Raw genomic sequence first — 25,861 nt, 5'->3', positions numbered from 1 at the left:
CCCAAACGCTTAGTGTTGGAAAAGAACACAGCGCCTCCCATCGCCTTCCTCCCTAGGGAAGAATAACTGGGCTGCTAAGTCCATGTCATGAGGCTATCCCATATTAGGCTAACTTATTTTACAAGTTTAAATTGAAACGCAGATACTCCCAAATACCAGCTCTAACAGTGATTCATCTAGGATGAGTATAACGAGAAGCTGCTTTGTCATAAATCAAACTTATTAGGATGCAATGTATAAGCAATGGGGACACTGCAGTCTAAAATGTCTTACCAGATTAACAAGTCTAGCAAAGAACTGTGGGAATGATGCCTAGTAAAAGTAAGTTCGTGTGGTATGAAAGAGAAGACGTGGAAGGTGACAGCCTAGAGTAAACGAGTGACTTGAGGGACTGGAAAGTAGGAATTTGTTTTTTTAGAAGTTAACTCATTGAATTATTTTGATTTGTTGTTAAAGCCAATCAAGCATCACATTGACAAACCTTGATCCCTCCATGTTGCTTCCTCATTGTAACAAATACTTAATATTGGTGCATTGACTTGAACTAGAATCACCCAGGAAATAATGTCATTAGTGAAGTAGAGTGGGGGTTTGCTACAATGGAACGGGGTCCCCCCCACAAGGGAGGGGATTCTTGGTTCCCCCAAGAGTCCACCACACAGTCTCCAGCTACAAGATGCCAAAAAGACGATTTATTGGGGAAGTAAAAAGTGAACAAAAAGTGAACCGACCGGCCAAACTGCCAACCACGAGTGCAGGATCAGGGCCCAGACTCGGGAGCTGGAACTGCGCATATGTGTGGCCTTCCAGCCTGGTTATAAGGCAAACATCACAGTCAAACTTGCCACACACAGGTGGCCAATGAGGATACAGCACTTACAGAGCACGCTAGGCCGCACACAGGTGACCAATAGAGTTACAGTCTGTCTCATAGTATCTATTTGAACCAACCTATCATTCTAGTTAGAATTGGCTCATGGATTTAGCGGGGCTCATATGATGCAGGTGGATATGCCTACTGCTCATAGGAGGGCACAGGTTCCCTTGAAGCTCCCAGGCCTCAGGTGGTCAATTTACATAACTTATCATAATAAAGGGGAGCTTCCTGGATAGGGTGGGGGAGAGCTTAGTAGAGATGGAGTTGGCTTCTGCTCTTATCTGAGCTGGAGTCAACCTGAAGTTCCTCCACCGTTAATGATGGCACTGGCCAGATCTGACCTCCCTATTACAATTAGGTCATTTAATATTTTATAGTTTCCAGAAATTTTCCTTTAAGAAGCAAGAAATAGCCAAACATTTACTATTAAAATAATTCAATAACTCAGAATTACAATACCTACAGCCCAATGGTAGGTAGTGTTGGCATGACAGATAGAAACTGATTTTTTGTTAAAGTAATAGATTCTAGACCCAGAATTTCTAGGCTTAATTCCTACTTGCATCACCTACTAGCATGTGACTTTGAACAAAGATTTTCTCAGAACTTAATTCCTCAACAGTTAAAGCCATGGTTAAGTAGATTAGAAATTATTGTATGCAGAGCTCTTAGGACAATAACAAGAGTATGCAACAACCTGAGTTATTATAGCCATAATTCTCATCATCACATCTCTGTGTAGACAAGACAATGCTTCAATAGAAGTAAATGTGTGTGGGGCGGGGGGAGGGAGAGATAACAAAGGCAAATGTAAACAGTGGGTTTGAGACTAGATTAAAGTAGGTGAGAAATTAACTTGCACCTCATCACTGGCTAGTAGGGAAATTTTGAGGCTACATCTCCCTAACTGTTGCAGTTTTTCCAAAGCAGAAATGATATCTATCACTGGCAGACCACCTGGTTTAGTTGGTATAGAGCAAATTGATGGAACCTGGGTCATTATGAAGGAAAACAGAAAAAAAGATGAATCTTCACTCCAAAGTGAAAATCTCTCAGACTTCTTTATTTTCATAGTTAAAATAAAAAATAATTAGTCAATACTCAAAACAACTGATGAAAATGCAAGTGATCATAGTAGAAGATGTTTATTAGCATAATAGAAAATATAAGCAGAAAGTAAATAGATCTGTCCCAAATCAGTCCCCCAGGCAGAGGCAGAGGGCTCTGGAAGAACAGACCCATAAAGAAAAAAAATTAAATGTGAGTGGTGAGGGGACAGTGGACCATCAGCACTGTCATGGGAACCGTTGGGGTCAGTAGTGGCTGAATGAAGATGCCAAAGAGACTCTAGTGTCTATATGGAACAATATGTGCTATTCTGTGCTGGGCTCCATTCTTGAAACCTTTGTTCTAAAACTCAAGAAATTGAAGCACACATTATTATGTCCATTACATGTCATTGAATCTTGCGGCCATCTCCACTCCATACCATTCAACCACTATGTTTTTTTTATGGACAAGTACATGGCAAACCCTACTAATTGACATATGGGTGTGCCTTCCTTACTAGATCAGGATCTTGACTTTTTCCTTGAGGAAGATGCTGTTATGCTAACATATACTGTCAGAATTGAGTGGAATCCTTCACACATACCATTTGAGTTCAGGATTTTTCTAGGTGTTGTGGTGGAAACATGAATGTATTATGCCTTTATCTTTAAAAAATACAGACACTGGACTGCTAAGGCCAACATTCAATGATTATTTGACGCCAGTGGAAAGAATGTGTTGATAGTTTAAAAATAAGGCCAGAAAGCAAGTTATTGAAGTCACAGTTCAGAAATTTGCTCGAACTACAGACACAGCTTCTGTAAAAATTTTGAAGGTATCACAGAAATAGAGGCAAACAAGACTACATGGAGTGAATGTTGCTTCCTAAAATTTAAGAACACTGGCAGTTAAATTTCAAAGTCCTGTTTTGAAGGGATATGCATAGGTTAATGCTTCCCTGTGTCTTTGTAAGTTACACATTTCAAGCTCAATCTGAGGGGTTTAAAAGGATTCTTGTTGACTCTAAATGGCATTTTAAGCAATGGTGAAATATCTTTTGAAGCACATAAAATGTGTCTCTGTAACGCCTATTTAATGAGAATACGCTAAAAAGCAGAAGTGTTACTACTGGGCCATAGATATCAAATTTAAAGCATAGTTTCAAATGAAAATAAATTGCTTTGTCTAAAATTACCTTAATCTCAAGTGAAAAAAAGATTTCTAGATGCCAGGGTCATTTTGCAAGAGAATAATAATCTGTTGGACAGATAACTATGTTTAACTTTCCTAAGACTTTGGGAAATTTTTAAAATAAATTTATATGTGATTCTTAATTCTGACACACTAAAAATTGTAATTACTAAATAAAAATAAAGGGAAAAATCTGTCCCTCTTCCCTTTATATATTTTAATGTCTGGATTTAGTCCAGTTTTACATATACTTATATACTCATATATATGCATATGTATAAAATATATGCAAAATTATTTAATCATAAAAGTATATATGCATAATTTTATTATACATATGGTTATTTGTCTCTGGCAAACTCTCACACAGGAGCTCCAATGTTGTTTTTCTCCTAACATCATTTAAATTTTTGCTCTCTGTATATTCTTACTACAATGAAAATCCCCCAGTATCTTAGGTTTTACTATTTTATTTTCCTAGAGCCAGGACTTGACCCCAAATAAAATGATAGATGGATTTTAAATAGAAACAAATAGTTATTTTGATAACCCAACACACCTCTGCAAAAACAGTCATTGTTTTTTAGAAACTTGTGTCTATCAGCACCACTGTTCCTAAGAACAGCTGAGTGACTCTCTTAAAAGTAGAGGTAACAGGGCTGGGGATATGGCCTAGTGGCAAGAGTGCCTGCCTCATATACATGAGGCCCTGGGTTCGATTCCCCAGCACCACATATACAGAAAATGGCCAGAAGTGGCGCTGTGGCTCAAGTGGCAGAGCGCTAGCTAGCCTTGAGCAAAAAAGAAGCCAGGGACAGTGCTCAGGCCCTGAGTCCAAGCCCCAGGACTGGCAAAAAAAAAAAAAAAAAAAAAAAAAAAAGTAGAGGTAACAAAAACTTCTGTAGCCATGACTATCTATAAGGAAGCCAGAGAAAGGATAAAGAATAGAAGAGAGAAATGGCATGGAATGAAAAGAGAATCATATAAACACTGGAAGATGGAGATGGACCACTCACCTCCCAAAGCAGCTGTGTTTGGGGCTGTGAGAAGCACCTGTTGTTCTGGTGACCCACCTCAGGTCTACCTCAGAAAATGTTTCATCTTGAACTTTCAATCTAGATGAACTAGAGATCAATGGAAAGTAGGAACCAATATTTTCATCCCTAAAGAAGATTGAAAGTAAATAGGAAAGTTGAGTTAGATCCTGTGTCAAGTGATCAAGTGTCATTTGGAAAGCATATCATAAGGATTAATGTTTGGGTGTGATATAATTCAGCATGTAACAACAGAGAGCTAGTAATGAACAGGTACCCACTTTGGACTATATCCAAAGGGAATCAGATCTGGGTCCAAGTGAACCAAGAGCTACTATAATAGCTCATTTTCATTCTTGTACAGAGACTAAGTTACAAAGTGCTGTCGATGACCTTGTGCTCCTGTAAAAGAGAATGCAGACTCATAGCTTACCATCACCATGAGCCATGAGCTTTATTATTGTCAGAGCCACACACTAAGGGAGCCAGGTAGCTGTTATAATCTCTAAACCCCCTGTCTGCTTTTTCTTAAGGAAAAATAGGAAACTGAGAAAGAGTAAGCTGTAGAACAGAAAAGTCAGAACACAACCGGGTCCACAGGATCCAGACATTTAGATATCTGTCTGTCACTTACTACCTATGTGATCTTGGCCACATTAACTTACATTTCTGTACCATGATTTATTACCTATGTCAAAATAATGATAATACCTACCTCAGCCAGTATTTTTTTTTATTATTACATAGTTGGACAGAGGGGTTTCAATTCATCACGTCAGTCTGTGGGTACAATGAATCTTGATCTATTAGCCCTTTCATTGTTCACCCCACACTCAACTCAAATCCTTTATGAGGATAAAGGGAATCATATTTAAAGATTTTGAAACATAGCATACAATATGTGTTTAATAAGTGTTGGCTATTTTATTATTCTTACTTGCAAACTTTTAAAATGTTGCCATATAATAGGTTAATAATAAACCCCTTATCTGTTTTTTTGTTTTAGCTTGTATTTTCCTGTATTTTACCTTGTATCAGGAAAATAATAAGTTTATGAGCTATCTTTATTTGTTAAGTTCACTGTTTGTCCCTTGGGTCACTTTATTATTGAGTTTAAAATACTCTTTGTATATTACAGATATTAGTCTGTAGCCCCTTTGTAATGTAATTTTGACAATACAGTAGGCATAATTTTTATGTAGATAAACTTGTTAGACTTTGTCCCTTAGGGCTCTTTACTTGTTAGTTTGGAAGCCCTCATAAGTTGAGTGAATTATTCTGCTGTGCTTTCTTCTAGTGGTCATACAATGTTGTTTAAATATTATCTCTTATACTTAAAATTGGGGCATGGGTTATTAGGTGATATGTCAACTGTATCTTGCAAATTGCTTATGACACTGCTATTTGCAAATCCCATTGTAAACAAAACTATGGGCCAAGGCTTTGTCTTTCATTCCATTCACCTATTGACTATTCCTACATTTGTTTTATTTTTAACTTTGTTTATACTTTGTTTACATACTTTATGATATCAATACTTTACTGAATATTGTACTGCCAGATGAATCATAGAAACAAATTTTCAAATGTCAAAAAAATTTTATTAGGGTTTTAACAATAATCATGCTAAAATTATAAGTTAGGAAAAATAGACATCTTTATAATAATAAGATAACAAGCTCTTTTGGTCTTTCAGTAGAATTTTACCATTTTCTCCACATAAGTTTTTGACATCTTGCCATCTTCAGTAGAAGATTCTATTTTCTTAATATTTTCCTCTCACATTTTTTGACTTTTCTTCTAGAGAATATTTATATTTGCCTTTGCAGCAAATATAATACATACAGCAAATTTTATTTTCTGTAATAGTTTCACATGGTTGATTTATTTGTTCTAAATGAGAATGAATAATTGCACTGTTTCAATATTGAGTATGAATTGTGTTACATGTTCACTGACAGATGCTCTTTGCCAATACAAGGAGGTATTCTTCTACAGGTGACCTGAGAAGAATTCATTATTTTTAAAACAAAAATTTGATTTAATGTTAAAAATATAAACCCCATACTCAAGTATCAATGTTCATATGCTTTAAAAAAGTAGGGTACCAAGTCTCAGAAAAGTTAAAGTCATGGAAATTTAAATGCAATACACTCCTTCCCTAAAATGGAGGATTCTTTTAATAATTATAAATAAATTTAATATATTCACTATGAAATACTTTAATTCTTCTTACGACTTGTCTGGTCCCAAATTGACATAGCAGAAACGAATGCAAATTTCATTACAAATTTTGTAATAATTTGTTTTTAATGCCTTACTAACAATAGAGGGGATTCTGGTTTCTGGTTAATTGTTTCTGATGGTTTTTATTTTAAAAAAATAAGATGTCACATATTGAGACTTTGTGTGACATCACTATAGCTACTGTAGGAATTGATATGTGTGTGTTCTATGTTAATTTTTCTTTGCTTCATGATAAAAGCCCAAATAAAGGGCTAATTCATTCATCCATTTCCAAAAGAAACCTGAGATCAATTGTACACACCTTCCCAATTTCAGTACAAGAGCTGACTAAAATTCATATTAAATCCTCTTGCACTGTTTACATGTTGCATAAGGGCTATGTCTCACCTATATCATGAGATGTCAATGTACAATAAAGGCATTAAAGAAATACAGGATTTGACTTAGAGATACCCAATACCAAATGAAAACATTTCAATGTGATATGTCCCCTGGACATTACTACCACTGGCCCAGAAGCTCCCACTCAGTTACATAAGAACACCTCTCCATTGCCTATCACCCTGGAACAGTTTTTCTCCCTATTCAATTTTTGTCCTAGCCTTACCAAGCTATTCTTTCCAGAGTCTTTAAATGTGCTTTTCTTATGTCTGTCTTACTGACATCTTTCTCTGTTTATCATCTTGTTAGACCTTAAAAAAAATAAAGTTTGTTCCTTCACTTTGTGTTTTCCAGTTGCCAATATATATATATATATGTATATATATATATATATACATATATATATATATATCATACCTGGACAACAAAACCCTCCAACATTCCCACAACTTCTGGCAAATCCAAATCACAAATCTCAATGCAAACTCCTCTGGCTTTCCTTCCCAACTTGGTTCTCCATGTGGGAACAATTTTTATGTACAAAATAAATTCATTTTTTCTTTCCAGAACAGTTATAATTATGGAGTATCAGATAATACTCACCAGATTCAATACAAATTTGAAAAAGATAGACCTTTTGCCTCTCATCCCTTCTCCTTTCTTCTAACTTCCTTCTCATCTTCTTACCCATGCCACCTTCTCTGAACCAAATCTCACTGATACCATAGGCTGTTGGGGTCATGAACTGCTGTTCTGACCTTGCCCAACAGTGAACTCTGGATGAACTCTATTGAGCAGTGCAGCCAAACAAGGGAGTGTGAGCTTCATTCTATCCTACCCTGACCTCTAATTCTTTCTTGAGTAAATGGGCACTAACATTTGCAAATATAAAGTAAGTCAGGCACATATAAGGGAAAAAAAGGTGACTTTTTAACCAAAGAATTATTTCAAAATATCAATTCGTTTTCAAATATGTTGCATTTAAGATTTTTTTCCTCATCTCTTTCATAAATGTGATGGAGAAGGCATAAATGCAGAGAAACCATATAAATCAGTTGGTCACATAATGACTGTTTCTTCTAGAATAGAGCTTTCAGGAAGTGACTGAAATAAGAGAGAAATAATAAACATAAGGTATTTGGTTCAGGTTAGTTTTACTTTTCATTGAGAGATCATTCAAATCCTTCAAATTGCTAGTCAACATTTTTCAGTTATTCCACAAATATCTATTGAGAAGTTAGCATGAGAATCGCAAGTTATACCTTTTGGGCAAACAACCATGAGTACCAGACAGTCTCCATGCTTAACAAATTGAGAGCTTAGTGAGAAAGACAGACTCAGAAGCAAATAATTACAGTGCTGTGTGTAACAACAATGTAGATATGTACAGGATTTGTGCAGGCAGCCCTCATTGTTACCCATGGAGGTTGTGGGGGAAAAAAAAGTACACAGAACAAACATTTCAATAAAAGCTGGAAGGAGGGGTTGGGGATATGGCCTAGTGGCAAGAGTGCCTGCCTCATATACATGAGGCCCTGGGTTCGATTCCCCAGCACCACATATACAGAAAATGGCCAGAAGTGGCGCTGTGGCTCAAGTGGCAGAGTGCTAGCCTTGAGCAAAAAGAAGCCAGGGACAGTGCTCAGGCCCTGAGTCCAAGCCCCAGGACTGGCAAAAAAAAAAAAAAAAAAAAAAAGCTGGAAGGAAAGGTAAAGCCAAAGCAGGCAAGTCAAGAGACATGGGAAGGAAAAGGCATTCCAATCAACAAGCCAGGAGTTATAAAGGAGCATGCTTGAGCTGAGTGTCAGGGCATGTACCTAGGATCCTGTCCTTAAAAGAAAGTGAATCCTGCCTCAGTTGAGGATGCTGAGACAAGAGGGTTTAAAAAACTTCTCTAGAGAATCCAGTGAGGGACAAATTGTAGTTCCATGAATTCTAGTCCCTATGTCTGTACTCTTATGCAAGCCTTATTCTACCTAACAGAAGCATGCACTGGTTGCTCAACACTTTCTTTACTTCTCAACCATCTCACCCACCTTCTACTATATTTTCAATGTTTTGAGAGACCTTGGCAGATAGTATATACCATTATTTTGATTAAGAAGTAATCAACATTTATGAGTGCTTGGTTTTGATTCTATTGTCATAATCAATTACATGGGAAATTATTTTTTCAAAATGTTCTAGTCTATGATCTGAAGAATTAATAATGTGCTAAATTAGGCAATATATTACAAAATCTTCATTTCAAACTGACTCAAACAAAAGTTCAACCTGCTTAAAAAATATTTATCTGGAATTCAAATTCACCCACTAGATTCTGTCAATATTGGGAGAGGGTATGGCTTTTAAGAAATAAGAAATGAAGATCACGAATCTGCTTTGTGTTTTACATAGTTGTCATTTCATTGTTTTGTTGTGCTGGGATGGGACTTAAGGCCTTACTCCTGTAGTCAAGAGCTTGACCACTGAGTAACCTTCAGTCCCTAAAAGATCTCCTACAGCAAATTCTAAATTTTATTTTTTGTCCTAGTTTCAAAGACTTCAAACTACATTCAGATGTTATTTGGCTCTTCCGAATAACTTCAAAGTTAAGTCATATGTGATCAAAAAGTAAGCAAGAATTATCAGATAAATCAGAGGCAACAGGGCCATGTTGTATGCAGAAGATGACTTGATCCATCCCTGTGTCAGCTGATGGATATTCTCCCTTCTGGCACCTTACATTTTTCCTCTTGGTGACTAAGTCACATTGAAAATATTAGGTTTGAATGATAGTTAACAAATACATTGGAATATTATTCTTCAATCACATCAAAACTAGAATATCTACTGTATCTACTGACTATTACTAACAGTGCTATTAATAACCATGGTGAATATCATGATTATCATGATAATATTGTCATTTCTATAAGTAATATTTATCACTATTCTATCACTTACAGTAAAATACCATTCACTGCATGTTTATGAAATTATCAGTTCACATTTTTTCACTTGCTTTTTCTTTACCAAGTTTCCTACTTTATTAGTGATCACTTAATTCTTATTCTTTAAATGATAATAGAAGTAATATAAAGAATCTAATACATTTATTAGAAAACTTTCAAAAGGATCATTGGTCAAATACCAATAGGCTTGTATTTGGTCAACTCCACTAGCAAAGCCATTCCCTCTGTCCTGAGCAGCTCATAGTTTCTGAGTAGCTCCTATTCTAACCCAGCCTAATAACATTCATCCCAGCATACAGAGGCATTCCAGGCATCACCTTACCAGAGCCCTAGCTTCAAAATAGCTATGATCCTTGTCCTGAGAACCTGTGAATTTGAGCAAACACCACATTTGGAGTGAGGTTCAAATCACGTTTATTTTTCCAACAGAAGATATAACAAAATGTTATTTTTCTGAATGTATAGCTCTGTACACCAATATGGACCTGTGAATATTTTCATTCTTTCCCAGATGGTACAGAGTTTACAGGTGGCATTGAGTGATACATAGCCCAGGTTTAGTAAACTTTTCCAATCTATTACTCTTGTTTTGTGAACATTTATATCACATTTGTTTCACATGTTGTTGTTTACAACACACTGTGCTAGAAATTATTCTCGGGAAGATGAGTGGGAAGATAAACGTTGTGGGTAACATAGAACAGAAAAATGAAGCTCAATCTTTGAAATTTGTGATGCTCTATCTAATTAGTTTGGTTTAGTAATCATCCCTTCTTCCTATATTTGTAGGGACCACCTTCATGTTTTTTAAATTGGCATGAACCAATTTATACAAACATTTGGTGACATCCTGAAGTAATTGAATTAAGACTTCCTGATCAGCATTCTAACTGGATTACAAGTACTATTTGTTGCTAACTTCCAAATTTCAACTAAATTCAACATTTTTTGTTTATTTATTTTAACAACTTGGGATTTTCGTTTGGCTTGGTTTTATTTGTTTGGTCTTGTTCTTAGGATTGCGTTGTACTGTGACTATTGGTTGCTCCAATCTTAACGGCTCATTTATAGAGAATGTTTTCCTCCCTAAAAATGGCCTTTATGAACAGGAGTAGTTTGCACTTGGCATCAGTAATTTACTTAATTTATCTTAAATTTGGTTTCAGTGAGCAACCCTAATTAACCTGATTTTTTGCTGATAATCACTCTCAATGGAATCAAATCACAAATCCGGGGATGGATTGAGCGGCACCCAGAAGGAAGCGGCCCTCCGCGCACTGGTCCAACGCACAGGATATAGCTTGGTCCAGGTAGGAACTTCGCGTGAAATCTACTAAGACTCATTCACTGAGCTCACAGTGTCGTGGGAATCATAGCCATCTCAGACGTAAAACATGCAAAATGTGCAACTCTTTAGATAGTTTTCTCTTAACAAAAGAAGAAAAAGAAATGCCTCTTTTCAGTTTTGCAGGTGGTCCTACTGTGTTGATCCTATGGTGGGTTATCATGTCAAACTTAAACTTGTCCTCTGAAAATAGAATCAGTATCTAAAGCCTGAGAGATTGTCACCACTGTCAAAGATAATCTTAAAATGTGAAAAAGCAGGTGGGATTTTCAGTTCTTGGAGATGAAGAAATTTAATTGATGATTCAGACACTGGCAGAGAACAAGCTATTCAGAAATGAGCCTTGGTCTCTAGAGATCGTTAGAAATATAGCAAGACTTCTAGACTAGAGTGTGAAAAAAAAAGAGCATTCTGCCAACCTACCTCATTATTTGTTTGTTTTCTTGAAATGACATTAATCCAGTCTAGAATATATAACCTTAACTTTTGTCCAAAGGAAAACAAAACTCATAAAACTATTCATAGATATTGGTTGTTAGGAATTATCTGTAATTCTGTTGTGTCAGTATAGATAATTTCCTTTGAAGAATATATGCTGCACCAAATAGCAAACTAGTGTTAGATGCATATAAATTATGCTATTAGAACAAATTGTCCTATCCTATCCTATATTGCTATTTTCCTAGTAAGGGAATTTCTTTTACTCCACCAACTGTGCTTTTCACTTGTATATATACTTTTCTACCTTAAACAAATCTAGGTACCAATATGAATAATAGTAACATATGATTAATATTAAATATGTAACAGGATCCTTTTATTAGGTTTGTCAGATTATTGCTATGCATAGTACATTCTATTTACAACCAATTCTATTAACCATAATACTAGGATTTGTTATGCATAATCCAATTCTCAACATTATTTTTGTTCATAATTTGCACATTTTAAAGGTTTTGAAACCATATTATTTCATGACTTTTTTTACTAAAAATAAGATATTCTTTATTTTCAAAGAATATTAAATCTCTATAACTGTACATTTTTGTTTTTGTATTAATATTCAACTTATGGCCTTATAGAAAGAGCTTATCTGTGTCAAACTACGGCACGTCCCCTCTTGCGTTTTATATTCTGTGATGGCACACCTTTGTAATTTTGAGATATACTCTGGTTATATAAGCAATGTTGCCTATGAGAAAATATCTCTCTTTTCAACTTAAGACCCTCTTCAGTGACCCTGAAGGCAGAGCATCAGGTGTGTTTGTGCTGACTGTTGGCTGTCTACACATCAGCCTTGCAGAGCTATAAGGCTACAGCACTCGATAACCAGGACTTGAATTACCAACTTGTGGACCGGGCATACTGATCAAATCTAGTAGAATGCTGGATGTTCTCCCCCCATTTTCACCTACTACAAGCTCCCATAATCCCCATGTGTGATCACAGCTATTTCCAGAAGACAAGTTCCTCCATTCTTCCTTAACTCATAACAGACCCAGGGCTAAAAGCCTATATAACCTCCCTCTCCTTCGGCCCCACTCCCTCTTTCCCTTCCAATTTCCACCCCCCCCCCACACACTTTTTTTCTTGTTCTTAGTGTACTATCAGTGTCATGAGGGCGAACTTAGCCAGACTACAAGCTGGACAGTCTACTTTTTTAATAGTGGTAAACATGACTAACTTTTTAAAGTTGTATTTAAGTCAAAGGAGACACTACTGTATTTATTTCAATCCTTAATGAAAGTTAAAATATTTTATAATCATTAATAATCTTTTAGTGTTTTCTTCTCTAAAATCCATATACCACAAATAAATAAGTCAAAATTTGGAGGTAGCTTTCTCCTCTGGTAAAGGATTATTTTCTAATCAGTAGAGAAAATCCTATAGAATATTCAGTCTACAAAATAAATATATTTAATTTCATTTTTAACATCTGCTCAGGTAGTTACTTGAAAAGAGAATTTTCTTTCCTTTGGTAATTAATGTTTCCATAATATTTTATCAAATCAAACATGCTTTTAAATAAGATTATTTTAATTTTTATCTTCCTGATATCTGAAATATACCATCTGCAAGGCCAGTGGTAGGAGAAAACATTTCAGTGCTTTTAAAAGCCATATGCAACTCCACATATATCTGAGGTGTTTCACTTCTCTGATGTTCCATAGTCATAGAGAATAGGTATGGACAAATCTGTCTAGAGCAAAGTTCCAACTACCTAGCCATCCAAACATAAAGATATGAAAATAAGAAAAGTATAACCTGAACTAGAAGTGTCTCCTAAATCATTATGTACAGGAAGTAGAGTATAAGGGAAATAACCCTGAATTATATAAATTGCCCATTTAATTTTACTCTGATGCTGGCTCTTCCTTTCCTCCCCCAAATAAAATTCAGGGCAAGTTTCATGACTTTCCAATATTAAAAGATTTTTTTCTGAAACATTAATTAATTCTAGTACAATTATATAAACAAAAAATATAATTTCTCTTTCACATGCACATCAAAGTGGACAATGATTTTAATCATCTTGTCATGTATTTCTCCTCCAGCTTGCTAGCTACAGTTTCTGACTTGGAGATGAAACAGAAAGAGAGGGAGAGAGAGAAAGATCAGAGCAAAGGAGAGAGCAGGACAGGGAGGGTCCAGCCTGTATTTCCAATATTGTAACTGATAAATCTTAAATTCCAGGCCAGCCTGTACTTCATAGATAGACTCCCATCTCAAACAAAATAGAACAAAAAGCAAAAGAGAAAAAGACAGAAAAGTTGTGGTGGGTGTTTGTTGGTTTTTTTTTTTTAATTGTCAAAGAGAAGGAAAGTTTTCACTTGACTAAATCTAGCATTGGGCTATCTGGACCTGATAAGTATTGAAAGTTTGTGGCATAGTTTGTGGGATTTTCAGGCTTCTACTGCAGGGAGGGATTCACCTGCCTGCACTTTCCTCTGACTCGGCCTCTTTCTTCTGAGCTCCTTTAGGCACTAGGCTTAGAGAAGATGAAAGACAACATTTTATTTCTCCACATTGCCCAATCTTAGTTTCCTGGAGACGCTCATATATTGCTTACCTCCAAAAAATCTAGAAGTATAACACAAAGCAACCTCCTCTCCTCAAAAACATCAGAACAGCATTTTTAAGGATTAGCATACCAAGGCCATACCAAGGGTGGAGTACCTATCTATGCCACTTCACCAATCACTTTTAAATAACTTAAGACCATTCCCCAGTATAAAGGCAGGGAGCATATTATCTATGTCTCTAAGTGTTGTTCTTACCATTCTTCCCCAGCTTTAGACAAAATAAAATTCTTCCCTCCAATTCTTCCCTCCAAAGGTCTTCCTGTAAATTCTGAAGACTCTTGTCAACTGTTTCACTAAGCTTTTCTAATCTGTAAGGGTAGGAGGTGGGCAGACCAATACAAAAAAAAAAAAAATCTTTCTCCTATCTCTCCCTCCACATTGCATAAAGCAGAGATCCACACTCCACCTTGAAATCCTCTTAAACTAACATCATACTCAGTTACTAAATCATTTAAAAAATTCTGCAGGATAGAAAATTGTGACTCCAATATAAAAAAGTTTGCAAGTTTATTTTTAAGGAGTTATTATTCCATTTTAAAATCTCATAGCTATGATTTAAGAATACTTTCATAAGAGAAAATATACTATAATTTAAAATGATTTTATATAAAATATTCCTAAAATATATAGCCAATTTATATACTATTTTCATCTATATATTCTATAACACTCAGAAATGTTAATAATTAGGCTTTAGCTCACAGTAATACTAATCATAAAACCAACAAACTAATAGTAAACATTAGAAATAGTAAACATTGGGCTGGGAATATGGCCTAGTGGCAAAAGTGCTTGCCTCATGTACATGAAACCCCCTGGGTTCGATTCCCCAGCACCACATATATAGAAAAAGGCCAGAAGTGGCGCTGTGGCTCAAGTGGCAGAGTGCTAGCCTTGAGCAAAAAGAAGCCAGGGATAGTGCTCAGGCCCTGACTCCAAGGCCCAGGACTGGCAAAAAAAAAAGAGAAAGAAATAGTAAACATTTCTGTGCATTTTTGTCCTATCTTTTCTGTGTATATTTCTTCATCTAATCCTTACTAACACACAATGAGCTAGCTTCTAGATTCATTGCCAATATCCAATGAGCAAAACAATGTCAAAAGGTTGTATAACATACAGGATTTATAAGCCATGATTCCATTGTTATTGGCCCAAATTTCTGGCCAGCTTGAGGAAACTAAAAGCTGTTATACTGTGATCTTTTTTTTTTTTTTTTTTTTTTTGACCAGTCCTGGAGCTTGGACTCTGGGCCTGAGCACTGTCCCTGTCTTCTTCCCTCTCAAGGCTAGCACTCTGCCACTTGAGCCACAGCACCACTTCTGGCCATTTTCTGTATATGTGGTGCTGGGGAATCGAACCCAGGGCCTCAAGTATATGAGGCAGGCACTCTTGCCACTAGGCCATATCCCCAGCCCTACTGTGATCTTTTAAGATTGTAATTTTAGAGATCAGTGTACCACGGTATGCCAAGAAATCTTTATATTTGAGTCTAAATTTTGTAACAAAAGTCATGTTAATATTTACTAGCAGAATTACTTTTGGATCACAAGTTTTCTAATAACATAGGAACTTAAAATTTAAAAAAAAAGCTGTTTATTTGAACCTAAACTCTAATAAAAATGTCATGTAGACATGATGAAATAATTTCAAGTGAGGTTAAAAAAAATCCCTTCCAAATTTTATTGGAAAATGTGGGAAGTTGCCCATGATTTCCAATCAGAAGAGCTACAATCTAGACTGCTCCCCACCACATACAAGTTGTATGATCTTGAACAGTTGCCTTGGCTACTTTGGTCCTTAATTTCCCAAAAGATCAGCCAGTTCCCTACCCCACTGTATCAGCCATGATTTTGTGATTCTTTGTCCTTGGAATCTAGACATTGAATCAGGATGAAAGAATAAACTTAGGCATGGGTTAAGACACAGCTTTAAATTCTTGAATTTAAGGAAAATTAATTCTTTAGTCTTAATTCTTCTGTCCTCTTACTCTGAATTATAAGAAAGATCAAGGTGATTATCAAATATGAGAGAAGGCAGCATGTGCTTTACAGTTTTAAAACCTTCCTCTGTACAAAATTGAAGATGAAGAACATCTCAATCTATAAAGAGAAAAGCCCTCGGCTGAGGGTTTAGAATTCTGTAATTTGCTAACTTACATTCAAAAGGATTTACTTTGGGTATGTCTTTGCAGTCTCTGGTGTTAAATGTCATAGTCTTGCAAAACAAGAATTCAAAATACAGGGTAATGAATTTGTGCTCTCTTATCACTAGCAGGACAAATACAACTACCAAAAATAGCATTGTGCAAGTTACTTAATAACATGAGTTGGTCTTTTCCATGGCAACTAATACAAAAACATATACATTTGAGAGTTTAAACACAAGTTTTGAGTCTACTTTATGACTGGAATGTATTTGGTTATTGATGACTAAAACTGTTTATGAAAGTATTTCATAGCACAACACAAGCTGTACTTTGCATAGAGGAGGCTTTCAATAAATACCATTGAGTTAAAAATAATTACAAAGTTGACAAGTGAACCTTTGGATTTGTGTAATGCCATAGAAAAATATTTAGGAAATATTTAGGAAGTGTTAGCATGCAGTCTTTTTGTCAGAGTAAGGGAATTATTTGTGTGAGGTTTTGTTCTTTTCTTTTAACTCCTAACTTTATTTCTCAGACTTTCTAAACCTAGCATGCATTATCTGAACGACAAAGAAAAAGAAAAGAAAAACACTCACATTATAATGATTTTTTTTCTCAAAAGAGAATAAACTGTGGGACATGGGCTTCTTCATCCACCTAGAATTTTCTCCTTCAAATAAAGAAGCACATTCTCATAGATGAGTATATTTAGAAAGCTTCCCACCCAATTTGTGTTAAGTTACTAACGAATTCTACTGTAACTAATGTTAAATATACATCTAATCAAGATAACCCTCAAGAGTAGACTCAGGACAATAATACGTATCATATTTTTAATGATTTAAACTATAGGGATTATTAGTGTTGTTTGTACAATTATCTTATTGACTATCTGCTGTTTCTTTAAGTAATCACAGCACAATACATGATTGTAAGTCCTAGTAGTCTCATCACTTTCTTAAACCAGTGCTTGCCCTGGAAAAAATACAAGATTTATTTCTGTTTGGTTTCTTACTCTCTATTATTGAATACATAAAATTTATTTCCTGACCTAAAGTACATGTAAAATACATGAACTAAAATGAATATGTCCAAGATTAAAATAAGGCAGGTTCAAATGAGCAATATAGGAAAAAAATACCAAAAAAGATGAGAATATTTTTTAGACAAGGACCTATAATTGTCTATGTTTTATACCTGAAATGAGGAAAAATATTTATATATATAAGGATGTTTATCATGGATAATTCATACTTTTAAATTAAATATCTCTTAACTGTCTAATAAAATGTGATGGATACATTAAAACAAAATCATCTTTACATTTTGAAGTTACACAGTCACATAAAACGATTTCCTCAAAACCTTTTCTTGGTTATATCCCAAGAGCTAGCTAAAATTCTGAATGTTACTTATATGTGCTTAAAACATTTCTAATTATTCACATGCAATTTTTAAAAGTGGAAAATAAAAAACATACAATCTGTGATCTGGCATGATTTTTCTTGCTTGATACTTTACTTTCTAAAGTTTCTCTAATAAACAAGGATAATTTTGTGATAAGAGAAAAGAGTCTCAGGAAATCCCAATGGAGGAGGAGGAGGAAGAGGAGGAGGAGGGAGGAGGGAGGAGGGAGGAGGGAGGAGGGAGGAGGGAAGAGGGAGGAGGAGGAGGAGGAGGAGGAGGAGGAGGAGGAGGAGGAGGAGGAGGAGGAGGAGGAGGAGGAGGAGGAGATCATCCTCTACAGGGATTTGGAAATACTTCTTTTTCCTATTTTGTTCTAATTTAACCCCATTATACTAAAATATTATCCTTCAAAAATTAATCTCTTGGGGCTGGGGATATGGCCTAGTGGCAAGAGTGCTTGCCTCGTATACATGAGGCCCTGGGTTCAATTCCCCAGCACCACATATACAAAAAATGGCCAGAAGTGGCGCTGTGGCTCAAGTGGCAGAGTGCTAGCCTTGAGCAAAAAGAAGCCAGGGACAGTGCTCAGGCCCTGAGTCCAAGCCCAGGACTGGCCAAAAAAAAAAGAAAAAAAAATTAATCTCTTAAGTTTTTGTAAGCTAATCATAACCACAAAGCAAAAATTCAAAATAGCTATTTTTTTTACAAAACAAGTTATGAAAACTTACTACTAGAGAAAAAAATGACTAAACTAAAATGGCAGTCATAGTTAGCTATCAATAACTACCCTGAATGTAGAGGATTCGATTCTCTAATTAAAAGTCAGAATAGACAAACATAGGGAAGAGAGCAGCAACCAACTAATGCTAGTGCCCCACCATCAGGACATACACATGAACTGAAAGAATGCAAAAAGACATGTCATGAAAATGAGAAGCAAAGGGAATGGGTGAAATTAGACATATATCTGATAAAATACACTCTAGGTCAACAACTAGAAAAAATGAGAGATAATTAAATAATGATAAAAGGAAATCAATTCAACTAGAGACTTTTAATAATACAATTAAAGCAAGTAATTTTGGGATTCAAATGTTTACTAGCAGATTCTATGTAGACTGACTCTGAGAGAAGCCAATTAGAGATTTTTGTATATATATATGTGTGTGTGTGTGTGTATATATGTGTATATATATATCCTCTCTCTCTACATATATATATATATACATATATATAAATAATTGACCTTCTTTTCCAATCACTACACAACAAAATCCCAGACATGAAATTAAGAATTTGACTTCATGGTATAAAATATAGCTTCTGGGTCCTTGTCTATTTTCTATTCTCATCTCTTGCTCATATCCCTGTTCAACAAGGAACTTAGGTCATCAACTAAGTGCAGGAGTTTCAATACTTTAAGTAGGTAGCCATAAGTAGGAGAACAGAATGGGATTAGTAGATCATACCAGGCAGGTGCTTCTCCAAGGTTATCTCCCCAGCCAGCTACATGCCAATGGCATATTTTTAAATAATAATCTTATTGTGGTTATTAAGGTGTGCAGAGGAGTTACCATTTTATAAGTCAGATAATGAATGTATTTCTTTTTATGGACAACATCAACCTTTCCTTCACTTTCTCCCTTTTTATCCCTCTCATTTCTTCCCACAAGTTACATTAAGTCATTTTACACATCGTGTAGATTGAAGGGCACGAATGCCTTTGTTCCATGTCATCAGCTGAAAACTTAATGTGAACTTCAAGAACCAAATATAAGCCAGGTGCTGGTGGCTCATGCCTGTAATCCTAGCTACTCAGGGTGCTGAGATCTGAGGATTGAGTTTAGAAGCCAGCCTGGGCAGGAGAGTCTATGAGTCTCTTATCTCCAGTCAAACACCAGAAAGCCCGAAGTGGAGCTGTGGCTGACGTGGTAGATCACTAGCCATGAAGAAGAAAAATAGGCTCAGGAACATAGCCAGGACCTGAATTCAAGCTCCAGGAATGGCACACTCACACACACACACACACACACACACACACACACACACACACACACACACACACACACACCAGAGAGGGAGAGAGAGGGAACCAAATAGGGAGAAACATTGACAGGGATTTGGAGTTTGGATTGCTTTCAGACAATTTCAGGGTTCTAAGTGATATTTGTTAATATGTATTAGCAACCCAAACTATTGATTGGAACCTAGAACTTAACTGTTGTGAAATGTAAAAGTAGCTATCAGAAATAGAAAAGAAGAAACTAGTGAGAACATGAAGTGCACATCACGAATCTTTCTAAGACTTTTTGCAGCTCAGATCTATTTAATAGTGTTTCAGAAGGGATGAGCAGTTGAGTTGGGGATGAGAAAAAGGTACATTGCCACAGCATTTAGACTCTTAGTCAATACATAGTAAGAAAGTAATCTGACTTTTTGTTCTCTCTCAGGCTTTCTGATGTGGAAAGTTAGATCTTGGAGCTCGTGGAGTATAGACTAAACAGTTCTTCAACCTCTGCTTTTTGTAAGCATACAGATCACAACAATGGTTTAGAATTTATGTGAGACAGGGATTGGTTAGAAATTGATCAACATTGCCCTGCTTTGTAATTGTTTGTATATTTACCAAGCACTTATTTATTTATTTATTTATTTTGGCCAGTCCTGGGCCTTGGACTCAGGGCCTGAGCACTGTCCCTGGCTTCTTCCTGCTCAAGGCTAGCACTCTGCCACTTGAGCCACAGAGCCACTTCTGGCTGTTTTCTGTATATGTGGTGCTGGGGAATCGAACCTAGGGCCTCGTGTATCCGAGGCAGGCACTCTTGCCACTAGGCTATATCCCCAGCCCCATTACCAAGCACTTTTGAGAAAGGATATTAATAGTCCATACAGGATAATATAGATATAGATATATTGTGTGTGTACTATTACATTTCTTTTAGTAAAAGGTAAATTAGGGCCTGGGAATGTGGCCTAGTGGTAAAGTGTTTGCCTCCTGTACATGAAGCCCTGGGTTCGATTCCCCAGCACCACCTATATAGAAAAAGCAAGACGTGGCACTGTGGCTCAAGTGGTAGAATGCTAGCCTTGAGCAAAAAAGAAGCTAGGGACAGTGCTCAGGCCCTGAGTCCAAGCCCCAGGATGGGTACAAAACAAAGTAAACTAGTGTTAAGTGATGACGTAATTAATAGAAAAGGTGTCAATCAAATAAGGAAATGTGACTGGTGCTACATTGTTTGTTTGCTTTTTAAATTTTCCAACAATATGCTGAGGCTCATGCCTGTGATTCCAGCTACTCAGGAGGCTGAGAGATGAGGATCATGGCTCAAACCCACCTGGTCAGAAACGTTAACAAGACTCATCTCCAATTAACCTGCAAAACACCAGTGTGGCTGCATGGTACAAGTGGTGGAATACCAGTCATAAACAACAAAGTCAAACTAGGGCATAAGGCCTGAATTCAAGCCTTCTACTAGCACAAAAAAAATAAAATGTAAACTATATTTTACAATAAAATTCCAACAACCTTACATATAAGGTTTCTACTCTTAAGTCACTTAACACCATATGAACATTTTTTCCACATTAAATGTGGTGTCAGAATTAGCCTACAATTCACTAGAAAACCCCACACTTTCATAGGTGAAGAATTTAAAGTCAGGAACGATTGAGTGACTTTCCAAGTTTCCCAGCTAATAAAAAAATTAAAATTCACAGGGGTGTGAGAAAGAGAAAAATGTCTATAATTGAATGCCTGGCATGCCAAAAACTAAGTGCATTACTCTTGGCATATGTTGAACTAGCAACTATCTAAGCCAAATGGTCCTTATTATATCTTTTTCTGCCTGAAGATAATTGAAACAATTTCATCAGATCTTTAGCTTATATATATATATATATATGTATATATATACATATATATAATTAACTAATTCACAAAAGCAAGCTATGTCTTCTTTTTTTAGTTAGAGAAGACTCTTGGAAAATTACTTATTCTAAAAGACACAACCAGGTGAATGTATCAGCAAAGTTTCCACCAATTTACTTCTTAAATAGATTTTAGAGGCTCTAGTAGAGTGGATCAAAGGTCAAGATTCATTGTCTGTGACCACAGGGGAGCAGTATTCCATCACTTTCTGGTCTCACAATGAAAACACTTGCTTAACAGCCCATCCTTAGGCTAACTTTGCTACAAAACTAGAGGTTTTAGAAGCAAGTTGTATTATCACTTGTTATTTCACATAAAATCAAGTATATGTATATATGTTTGTATGTATGTATATCCCAAACAAGTTTTCAGACTTCTAATTTTTTCTATTGTTGCATTTAATATCCCCATGAACTTTACAACATAAAATACTTTCTAAAAAAACTTATTTTTAAAAGCCTGTTTGCCTTTGAACTTCAAACATTGAGATACTGATTCCCCTGAGAAGTAGTTTAATATCACTTAAACATGGCTCAAAGGAGGTAATTTTCCTTTTCTTGGAGGTAAAAGAAAATTATTTTAAGTGTTATTACTAGTTATATGTATCAATTTCATTTTGCTTTCTTATGAAACAAGTAATAACTCAAGCTTACTACATATCCATACGATGGACATTCAGTAGTCTACTGAGTTGCTTTCAGGTTTTGTTTTAGAAGAATACCTGGCATTTATGTCCCATATATAAGGATTACAGAAATTAACCAATAATAACAGTACAACTTCCAGAGTACATAGTATGAAAGTTTAGTAAATAATGTTTAGCACAACTTTCCAGTCTAAAAATAAATTTTGGCAAAATGATATTTTTGGCTGTAACAAAATGTGAAAATGTGCACACTGCACAAGAGAGAGTTTTTTAGAGAATTAACAAAATGGATATTTCACATCCTGCTATCATTCATACTTATGCAACAAAATTTAGTAAGAAGACTAAATGCAAACTTGTACCTCTAAGAGGATTCTTTGATACATCTTATTAGACATAGTCCAAAGAGACATACTCAGTGTATTGCTATCAACTCTGACGATCCTACACAGAACCATTGTCCTGGGTATGGACCGCATATGAAGGCTAAATATGCCTCCAAGCATAGATGAATTTCCCAGAATGAGAGAAAATAGGAACAGGAATAAAAATCTATTCCACTAGAAAATGAGTGAGAAGACATCTGAAAGCAGTTTAGTTAGAAAAAGACAAGTATGCAATTTATTACCTCTTGGAGAGAAAAAGAACCAAAAGAAGATTAGGGATTTGGGAAAGTAAACTTTCCAAAGAGTCATTGAAGGAATTGCTGACTAGATGGGAGTACATTAATTAATGACTTTCCACATTATGAGTGGGCTCACATAAGGGGACAAACAGCCACCTAGTCTTTATAATTAGTAACTTTGAACAGGCAGATAGGCATAATATTAATCATGTAGAATTATGAGGCTGGTAAACCTAGAAAGAAAGTCATCACAACTTTTGACATATATATATATCTATATATGTATGTGTGTATGTGTGTGTATATATATGTATATGTATGACATACACACATACACACACATTCCAGGAAGCTTACCTGGTTAAGAATTATGCAATAAATCAAATCACTGTGACTGTAGACAATTCCTGAAATGTCTATGGACTCAGTTTCTTCATTTATAAAAATAATGTCATTAGTACAAGTATGTACTTAAGATTCAATTTTGCCTCTGTGGGTTAGTGCTTGTATGAATCTAGACATACTCTATGCTTGGATTCCTCGTCTTCATAACTTTATTTGGATGATTAAAGTTGATACATGTTAATACTTAGGACAGTATATAACTCAACTACAGTTAACATTTGTTTAGCTATTACTGTTATATGCAAACAATAGAAAATAATTCTGGTTCATTAAGCAGAAAAAATTATTAAAATAGTATTAGATCATAGGCATTTTGTATTTGGAGAACTAGATTCAAGGGTAAGCTATTAAATTATGCAACCTAAATCCACATCACAGATTTGTAACAAGAAAATGGACTCATTCTTACAAATGTTCAACACCAAAGATAGCACCATTGCAATTTCTATATCAGCACTCCAATTTATTTTACTACAATACCTCACTATTAGAACCACAAGGCTGTAAAAAAGGGAAGTTTTGTGCAGATGTCACAAATGTGTTTCATGGCCAGAATGAACTCAGTCTTTTCTTTTCAACCTTCAGGTTAAATTTCTTGCCCAGAATGATCTATTGAAGGCTGTCTGGTTTTATTCAAGGTCAAGTACATGGAAGGTTGACTGGGGTGGCAGGGCAAGGGGCTATTCAAATGGTAGAGCACTTGCTTAGCAAGTGCAAGGCCCTGGGCTTAATCCTCAGTACCACCACCACCACCAAAAAATAAAAAATAAAAAAGTAACCAAGCCCCTTAAGATGTAATGGCTCCATCATGACAGGAAGAATTTCAAAATGCTCTTGACATAAACCAAGTTACTAGATATGTTCAATATCCAGTAGTTAAAATGAAGACATTTGATTTATAGCAAGAATTGAATTCTTAATTTTTAATTTATACAATTAAAGGCCAACTACCTATTAATATGTGACAAGGGAGAGAAAAGTTTCAAAGTCTGATTTGAGTTTAATCAGAGCTTAATAACAATCCTGTCATTTAAGAGAGCCACACTACATTCTCTTTCATGGAACTATGAATATTCTTAGGCCATAGGGTAGATGACATCTACCCTATGAGAAAGATATATGCCAGCAGGGAAAAGAGCAGTAATAATTAGGCTTTATCTATTTTAAATTCTTCAGTTATAAAAATAGTGCTTGTAATATCAGAAATCCAGAGTCCTACTGTCCTTTCTGAGTAATGGACAGCTATTCTAATGCCATGACTAACACCCAATGCCCATCTTAAATTGTTCTGGACTTCTGGTGCATTCCAAGCCCAGTGGGTGGTGCAGAGAACTAATTCCCCCCACTGCATGGCCTTCAGGAAATCTCTGAACTAGTCAGCCTGCAATTCCAATGGCTATTCTTGGGAATTTTTTTCAAGTGTTTATGTAAACCATAGAAACACAATTAATAAGCTTAAACCAATCATTTTGGCTCATAAGCAAATGAATCCTCTTGTACTCTTGTTCTACAGAAAACAGGTTGTTGGTATTTTCAGTAATTTTAGCGATTAAGCAGGTTGAAGGGGAAAACAAAAAGTTCTGCCTGCCAGGTGCCTACTTCTTTTCAAACTGTCAGGTAAAGCTTAGCAAATCAGAGATTCTGGACTATCCGCTTTGCTGGTAGTAGTGGACAGGTTGATTTTCTCAACTTCAAATATAAAAATATTGCCAGATCCATACTAAGTTTATTCTATTAATTAATTAATTAATTGAATGTTGTAAACATCTAAGATGCCTAGAAAAGAATGCAAAAGGGATCATCATCACAAAAATGGAGAGGGTTAGAAGGAACAAAGGAAGGAGATGGTTAGATGCAAGATATGCTCTCTCCAAAATTTAGCATAATAGAATGACTAGAAATTGGAACAGGTTTCAAGTGTCAGGATAAATTTTTTCATAAATAAGGAGTATTTTAAGGTACGCATTTTTAGTAAATATCTAGGTCTCTCTATATCCAAGTCAGAAGAATATAGTGATTAAGTTGATGAACTCAGGCAGATTCCCTGTGTTCAAATTCAAACCTCTCCAAACAATAACCATGTAACCTCAACTAAGTATGAGATCTTCGGATTTGCCAGAAAGCAAGAAAATAAATAAAACCTTTACTATCTCTGCAAACATCAAACTTGAATTTTTAGGAGAGAGTCTCCATTGGGATTCAGACACTGAATTCTTCAGGATTCTTTTCTAAAAGAATGAAATATTTCATTTCTCAGACTTATCAGTGATATGAAAGTTGGGTAATCCTGAAATATCATAGTGTAAGAAAGAAATTATAAGCACTCTGGAATCAAAATATTCAGTATGTTTAAAAATGCCCATTTACCTGAAGCAAGAATAATTAAGGGAATACAGAACAATGACATACCATCTTCGGGGATTTATACTTAAAACAACATGATATAAAGTGCTGAGGTTAAAAAAGTGATCTTGCCCCTAAGCATCATTTAAATGCTGTGATTCAAACAGCCATTGTGCAAATTCTCATAAAAATAATTGAA

The 25,861-nt window shown here is 35.6% G+C and overlaps 1 protein-coding gene across 2 annotated transcripts in view; it reads left to right on the top strand.

Moving 5' to 3' along the window:
* A1cf (APOBEC1 complementation factor) overlaps positions 1-25,861 on the top strand; it is a 64,092-nt gene that overhangs the window by 5,767 nt on the left and 32,464 nt on the right. For both annotated transcript variants that reach the window (XM_048338776.1, XM_048338775.1), the window contains exon 2: positions 10,901-11,044. In XM_048338776.1, the coding sequence (XP_048194733.1) occupies positions 10,946-11,044 (99 nt within the window). In that variant the 5' untranslated portion in view covers positions 10,901-10,945. The remainder of the gene's footprint in view (positions 1-10,900; positions 11,045-25,861) is intronic.

This window comes from Perognathus longimembris, chromosome 2 (genome assembly GCF_023159225.1).
Source record: "Perognathus longimembris pacificus isolate PPM17 chromosome 2, ASM2315922v1, whole genome shotgun sequence".
Taxonomy (NCBI): Eukaryota; Metazoa; Chordata; class Mammalia; order Rodentia; family Heteromyidae; genus Perognathus; species Perognathus longimembris.
Note: the sequence above shows the minus strand (reverse complement) of the source record. Positions and strands in the feature narration are given on the sequence as shown.